This window comes from Nomascus leucogenys, chromosome 21 (genome assembly GCF_006542625.1).
Source record: "Nomascus leucogenys isolate Asia chromosome 21, Asia_NLE_v1, whole genome shotgun sequence".
Classification (NCBI taxonomy): Eukaryota; Metazoa; Chordata; class Mammalia; order Primates; family Hylobatidae; genus Nomascus; species Nomascus leucogenys.
In genome coordinates, this window is record NC_044401.1 from 60,078,929 (window position 1) to 60,087,081 (window position 8,153).

Genomic DNA, 8,153 nt, shown 5'->3' on the forward strand with positions numbered 1-8,153 from the left:
CCGTCTGAAAAAAAAAAAGAGAGAGAGAGAGAATGTGGAGAATGTGGCCTCACTATGTTGCCCGGGCTGGTCTTCAACTCCTGGCCTCAAGTAATCCTCCTGCCTCTGCCTCCCTAAATGCTGAAATTACAGGTGTGAACCACCACACCCAGCAGCAAAAATCTTTTTTAAAAAAATTAGCCAGGTGTAGTGACATACGCCTGTGGTCCCTACTACTTTGGAGGCTAAGGTGGGAGGATCTCTTGAGCCAGAGCCCAGGAGGTGGAGGCTGCAATAAGCCATGATCATGCCACTACTCTGTTGCATGGGCAACAGAGCAAGAACTTGTCTCAGAAAGAATTATGTTCTCTATAGTTATCAGTCTTGGCAGTTGCTGAAATATAAAAAGGAACTTCTTAAAATATATTAAACACAAAACAGAGCAGTATCTAATAGGATAATTTTAAAATACCGCTCTACTTCATCAACAAAACTATGTTTGTCCTAAAAAATACCAGAGGACAAAGTGCTTAACCAAAGTCCAACTTTATATATGAAATCTGTTCAGTATTAGCTGGGTGAGGTGGCAAACGCCTGTAATCCCAGCTACTCGGGAAGCTGAGGCAGGAGAATTGCTTGAACCTGGGAGGTGGCGGTTGCAGTGTGCCAAGATCGTGCCACTGCACTCCAGCCTGGGCAACAAGAGCGAGACTCTATCTAAAAAAAAAAACAAAACTGTTCAGACCTTCTCAGTGGGAGTGTACACTTTCTGGAAAGCAATTTGGCCATATGACATAAAATGCGTTTTTGACCCAGAAATACCAACTCTGGAACACATCCTCAGGAAATGCAGATCAAATTGATTACAAAAGGAAAACATAGGAAATCGCTCAAATGTCCAATGAGGGAATTACCAAATATGTTATGGTATATCTACAAGATATACGACAATGGAATAAACTATGAAGACATGAAAAATGTTTTAGATAGAAAAATGCATACACTGTAACAAACCAGAATATAAAGCACTATAAGTAATATTATCTCAGAACTTTTTAAAAGACATCTGGATATACACATTAAGAAGACAAAAACGAAATGCTTTTAATGTTGACAGTAGTTAATCTTAGATAGAAGTAAGTGGCTTCTTCTAACTTATACTATTCTTTTCACATCTCTGCTAATGAGCCTGTATTGTTTTGATAACACAAAAAAAATTTCAGAAAAAAATTTTTAATAATATTTGAGTAACTTTTTTATAGGTTCAATGTATTTTATATCCATGTTCAATAACCATCCACTTACTATATCTTTGAAAAACTTAAAAAAATCCATTAACTTGTGAAATATCTTCTAAGACAGTCATTTAGAATGCATTATTGCACTCTAACAGCTTCTTAATGAGAACATTTGGCTTTCAAGATTCTTGTTCTGCAAAGGAAAAACAAATAATTGGAGAGGGGATGAAGGGTAGAAACTTTATGGAAGGTAGAGATGTTCCTTTGTAAGATGCCTCATTTTCCACAACTCGGAATCTATACTTGAAGACCACCTTATTGGAAGACTAGCTTCTCCAGTGAGTTTTCATATGTGTAAAACATCTAGACTTGAACCACAGCCCATTTTCTTTAAAAATGGTTTTTGCCATTCTTATCTCCAAAGAAATTAAATAATAAGCAATGCAATCAAATACAAAATTATTTCTGCTTTTTTTTGAGACAGATTTTCACTCTGTTGCCCACGCTGGAGTGCAGTAGCCCAATTTTGGCTCAACGCAACCTCCACCTCCCAGGTTCAAGCAATTTTCCTGCCCCAGTCTCCTGAGTAATGCCAGGTTAATTTTTGTATTTTTAGTACAGATGGGGTTTCACCATGTTGGTCAGGCTGGTCTCAAACTCCTGACCTCATGATCCAGCCGCCTCAGCCTCCCAAAGTGCTGGGATTACAGGCGTGGGCCATTGCGCCCGGCCCTCTGCTTTTTTTTTTTTTTTTTTTTTGAGACGAAGTCTCGCTCTGTCGCCCAGGCTGGAGTACAGTGGTGCAATCTCGGCTCACTGCAAGCTCCACCTCCCAGGTTCACGCCATTCTCCTACCTCAGCCTCCCGAGTAGCTGGGACTACAGGCGCCTGCCACCACGCCCAGCTAATTTTTTGTATTTTTAGTAGAGACGGGGTTTCACCACGTTAGCAGGATGGTCTTGATCTCCCTCTGCTTTTTAAAGATATTAAAGGTAGTTCAAAAACACAATAATGCCTGTTAGCCAGTTATTTAAATATCCAAACATAATATTCCACTCTTACTTTCTATAGATTATCATTCCTTCTCCTAATTCATGTTCATAGATAAATATATAGTCCTCAAATGTTAGTCAATATGGTTAAGATGCCTGGATTTAAAATGCTGTCTCTAGAGTGACACATAGTACTCATAATTATGTCTGTATTTCTAATTCTATAAAGCAAACATTTTATATACAATACAAAAAGTGCAGCTGATTTTTTAAGTTAAATTAAATACAAAAAAGATGTTTAATGGATTAAGATCTCCCAATCCACAGTTCTATGGTTCTAACCTCAGCTGGATCTAAAGAGGTGGGAAAAGTAGAAAGTACACTGGCCCCAGACTCTAATTCTATCTCTGCTGCTAATTAGCTTTGTTGCCTTAGGAATTCCACTTAACCTCACTGGATCTGCTAGCCACATCTAAAAAATCAGGGTAAAATTAGACTACTTCATTAAGGTTTCTACAATCTCTTTAAAAAATGATTCCAGGTTCATATTTCTACAGTCTTCCCAAATATCTTCTTTTCCTAATTCTCAGCAGTAATAAACTTTTCCTTGGATTAACCTTTCAGGTATCAACAATGTGCAAAAGTGTAGACAAATTTTTATACTTCCATTTAAACAATACATAATGTCCATAAGATTTATCCTGTATTATTTTGGTAAATCCTATTAGGTATTTTTTAATAACTATAACATATCTAAGAGCCCCAGTTAAAAATGAAGATTACTCAATATACATTACACATACAGGCACATGACTTATTGTACAATAACTGCCAGAACAGTTAGCAATGGAAAATACTTCATTCCCTGACACTAGTCAGAAAAGTAAAGACTAGGGTGTTTCTTTTTTATAATGTTCAGAACAAAAGAGAACACTATGTATATCAAGTGTCTCTACATAAAATTGGATTAAATTAGGTATCATTTCAGTTTTAAATTCCTAAGGAAAGGCATTTTAAGTCTGAGCATTCTGCAACTAAGCTGCATTATCTTTTAGACTCAAACCAAACCTTACATGTAATAGTAATTCAGCTTCATGAACCTTTTGAGTAAGTTAAATGACATCTATCAAATCTTCCTTAATGTTTAAGGCACATGTAGTGACATTTTAATTTGTTTACAAAATGTTGATTTTTACAAAAAGAAAATTGGCTTCAGCTGAGGCTTTTCAAACCTGAGAAGTTGCTTCTTAAATTTGAATAAATAAATGGTCAACTTTCTAGAGTGACACATAGTACTCAATACATCTGTATTTCTGATTCTATAAAGCAAACATTTTATATACAATACAAAAAGTGCAGCTGATTTTTTAAAAGGCTAAACTTACTATTTTGGACTCGTTTCTACCTAAAAATCTGTAAAATCATCTTTAATAACTACCTTGGATTGTAATCACTACATCCTTAATATATTCTATAAGAATCAGGGGTTACGTTAGAGCCTTGAGGTTAAAAAAAAAAAAAGTATGAAATTTACTGAGGTCCTCTTTCCAGCATCTTAAAAGCCACAGCCAATTACAGCCCAGATGTCTTTTTTCTTTTTTAAATTAGTATTACTTTTAATTGACAAATCATAATTGTATACATTTATGGAGTACAATGAGATGTTCTGATACATGTTTACAGTGTGGAATGACTAAACCAAGCTAATTAACACATCCATCACCTTATCTTTGTGACTTTTTTTTTAACTGAAGCTACCCACACCATTACAATTTTAAAAAGAATAGTCTAATGGTAACAGTGGGCTGGGCACAGTGGCTCACGCCTGTAATCCCAGCACTTTGGGAGACCAAGGCAGGCACATTACTTGAGACCGGGAGTTCGAGAACAGCCTGCCCAACATGGTGAAACCCCATCTCTACTAAAAATACAAAAATTAGCTGGGCATGGTGGCAGTCGCCTGTAGTCCCAGCTACTCAGGAGGCTGAGGCACAAGAATAGCTTGAACCCAGGAGGCAGAGGTTGCAGTGAGCCAAGATCACATGCCAATGCACTCCAGCCTGGGCAACAGAGCGGGACTCCATCAAAAAAAAAAGAGAGATAATAGTGGAGCCACTGGTTCACTTTGACTTCAACAGCTTTGCAGAAGTTTTGTCGTTGTTAAACATAATAATCTAATGGTGGGGGGGGTAGGGGGAACACATGATGCGATTACTTTCCCCAATCCATAAATCCACTACTGCAGCCCACATCTGGACAGATACAATGATTCAAAGTAGAAAATGATACCAGTTGAGTCTCTTCTCAGTATTTTTCAAGCCATTGTTCCTGCATTAAACAGGTACGCCCAATTACAAATAATAACAACAGTTACCATTTACCTATCCCCTTCTGTGGGCCGGTATGAGTGCTAGCCACTTAACATCTTTCATGTCATGTAATCCCTAGAGCAACTCTGTAAGAAACATATCATTACCTCCACTTAATAGATGGAGAAGTAAGGACTCAAAGAGGATATAAGGCTGCTAAGCAGCAGAGCCAGATTTCAAATCCAGGGTTGTCTGACTTCAAAGGTCATGCTCATTAAGCTACACTGTCTACTGAAAACAGAAGCATGAAAATCAGCAAGAAGTTTCCCAAAGATTTGCTCAGAGTTCCCATGCATAACAACTGCAACAAATACAACTGGCTGTATTAATACACCTATCTACATGATACATTAATTCAATGTTGTCAAAGGAACAAGATTTACAAGATGACTCCAATTCTCATCTCGAGGGGATATGAGAAAATTTACAGTTAACTGAGCTCAACTTTACTCAAGCTTATGCCTCATCTTTTCCATATTATATAAAAGTTCTAGCGGGCTTCTAATCCCAGTATGCTGGGAGGCCAAGGCAGGAAGACTGCTTGAGGCCAGGAGTTCAAGACCAGCCCTGGCAACACAGCAAGAGCCCAACTTTATTAAAAAAATAGTAATAATAAAAATAAATAGCGAGCCATGGTGGTGGCACATGCCTGTAGTCCCAGCTACCTGGGAGGCTGAGACAGGGAAGATCACATGAGCCCAGGAGTTGAAGGCTGCAGTGAGCTACGACTGCACCACTGCACTCCAGTATGGGTAAAAGCGCAAGACTCTGTCTTCAAAAAAAAAAAAGAAAAGAAAAAAATTCTAATATAAATATGTAACCCGAAGTTCATCTTTCCTCATTAATTTTAGTGGTATTAGGCCAGGAACGGTGGCTCATGACTGTAATGCCAGCACTTTGGGAGGCCAAGGCAGGAGACTCGCTTGAGCCCAGGAGTTCAAGGCTGACCTGGGCAACATAGAAAGATCTTGTCTCTACCAGAAAAAAAAAAACAAAATTAGTGGTATTAGATACACATTCCACTCTTCTATTCCTGTGGAAAGATAGTCAGTCCAAGCGCAAAAAATCATAATATTACGATAGGAGGCCAGGCGCGGTGGCTCACGCCTGTAATCCCAGCACTTTAAGAGGCCGAGTTGGGCGGATCGCAGGAGGTCAGGAGTTTGAGACCAGCCTGAGCAACAAAGCAAAACCCGTCTCCACTAAAAGTAATTAGCCGGGCGTGGTGGAGGACGGCTGTAATCCCAGCTACTCAGGAGGTGGAGGCAGGAAAATCGCTTGAACCTGAGAGGTGGAGGTTGCAGTGAGCTGAGATCTCGCCACTGCACTCCAGCCTGGGGGACAAAGGAGCCGAACAAGCAGGTAAATATTCCTTATACACATCATTCTTCAAAGAACGTTGGGGTTTCTGCTAATCTCTTTTTCTCCAAGACTTACTCCCTCCTGTTGCTTTATTACTGCAAAGACTAAGAATCACAAGTTACCTATTTTCTCAAACATGAAAGCTGTCTGTGTTTGAATCATTCTTGTGTAACCTAACCAGTCGGACAGCTAGTCTTCAGGATTTCAACAGTCATCGAAAAGGTGGAAGAACTGCTGCCATCTCCCTTCAGAACAGTTCTAAAACTCCCCTGGCGTGTACAAGCACTACCAGCTAAAACTGAGTCACAGCAACTCTTGGGCTCTAAATAAAGATCGAGGAGAAATCTTTCACTCCTATTTATTTCCCAACCAACCAAACAAGCAAAACGAAATAATCACCTTTCTACTCAATCATTGCTGAACAAACACCACATTCTATGTAAGTCCTCAGCGCAATTTTCCTTCCACCCATTCCCTGGGCCTGCTAAGCCTGGTTCCTGCCCAGTACCTTCTTTTCTCTTCAAGTGAAAAACACCATTTAAAGACCAACTCCTCTTTCGCAGGGTAGTTAACTTTACGCTGACTGCAGATCCATCTTATCCACTCGCTTAAGACAATTAACTCTTAGCTTAATAAATACTACGTATCGTGGGCTAGCTGGAGCTCAGCAATCAGCTTGGTCTCCGCGCCTGGGGGACGGGTGAAAACAAGTAACTGAATTAAATGGGACGAGCTGCCCACAGAATTCAGGAAGGCGCCCACACTGGTCTCCCGTTTTCACAATGGGGCTATTGGTCCAAAGTGGCAACTTAAGAGAGGCTCTTAATGCTTGCGCTTTCTCATACGGCTGACGGATTTGTCAAATCCCACCCTTTGGGAAAGTGACAGACTGGACTTAACTCTTTGGCTGCCCCTACTGGGCAAACCCAAGGGAAACCCCAATCCCCAAGCGCTTTAAAAATGTGACGAACTCAATTTAACTCTTTCCGAGCCCCCGCGGCGTTGAGGACACAGCCCTTGGAAAATGTCTACACTGACTTAACCCTTCCGCTGCTGATTTCAGTGCTACTCCCCGCGCCGCCAACACGCGGGAAATTCCAAATCCTGGCCCTCGGGAGATGACAGGCCCAGCTTCGCACGCCCCCCGCCATCAGTCCCATCGCGCCGAGGGGAGCCCCAACTCAGGCCTTCGACAGGCGCCGGGCCGGACTCCCGGCTGCGGAGCCCCGGGTGAGTGAGTGGGCGGGCGCTCACCGCGATGACATTGACGAAGGTGGTCTTGCCCGAGTACTGCAGCCCCACGAGCGTCAGCTCCATCTCCTCCTTCCAGAAGAGTGAACGGAACCAGTCCAGCAGGCGGGAGATGAGCGCCAGCATGATGGCGGCCGGGAACGAGAACGGACGGAAGGACGGAAGAGCGGCGGCGTCGACGACTTCCACACTAGCGGGCCTCCGCCCGAACCCCCCAACGGCTCCTTGGTGCCCCGGCGCGACACGGGCGGACACCGGCGGGCGGCAGCAGCCAGACCCAGGAAGCCGAGCGGATCATATGACTCGCCCTACCCCCCACGTCCGTCCCGGCGCTGCCGTCGGCACCCACGGCAAGAGCGGCGCGGCCAGTCTGGCCAGGCCCGCCCGCCGCTGGCATCGCCACCTGGTGGGCATGCCCCGCAGCACAGCGTACCCGCGGGCCCCCTTGAGGCTTTCTCCACATTCCTTCGTTGTTGGTTCATTCGTCATTCATCCACTTATTAATTCGTTAATTCATTCATTCTTTTTTTTCTATAATTGTTCATTAACAATCTACCCTGCAGGAAGACTTCAAGACTCTGGAAGAGTTGGCGAGGAATAAAAATTCCTCTCCTACATTTTTGGTAGTAGCAAAAGATACTGTTAACTTAAAAATCACACCGTTTATAAATTCAGAAAGGAGAGCTTTATTTCTTAAGAAGGGGATTATAACCTGTAGGCAGGACGTGCAGCCTCAGGATAAAAAAACAAAAGTAAGCACTTTGAGAGACGGAAGGGTGCAACAAGAATTTATATTGAGGGGTTGGCCAAGTAAACATATTTAACTTATGGAAGGAGCTATTAATATGTATGAAGGTGGTCTTACATACATAGTGAACAAATCTGTATGTTACATATAATCTGTGTTCATTTGGGGGTGGCGACTTAACATTTAAATGTATTATAATCAGGCAGGGCGCGGT

At 42.0% G+C, this 8,153-nt stretch overlaps 1 protein-coding gene across 1 annotated transcript in view; it reads right to left on the reverse strand.

The window, feature by feature from the left end:
• The window catches only part of ARL8B (ADP ribosylation factor like GTPase 8B), a 59,066-nt gene extending 51,586 nt beyond the window's left edge, over positions 1 to 7,480 (reverse strand). Inside the window, exon 1 of the mRNA XM_003264925.4 lies at positions 7,195 to 7,480. Within this exon, the coding sequence (XP_003264973.1) occupies positions 7,195 to 7,317 (123 nt within the window). The 5' untranslated portion in view covers positions 7,318 to 7,480. The remainder of the gene's footprint in view (positions 1 to 7,194) is intronic.
• Positions 7,481 to 8,153: the final 673 nt, after the last annotated feature.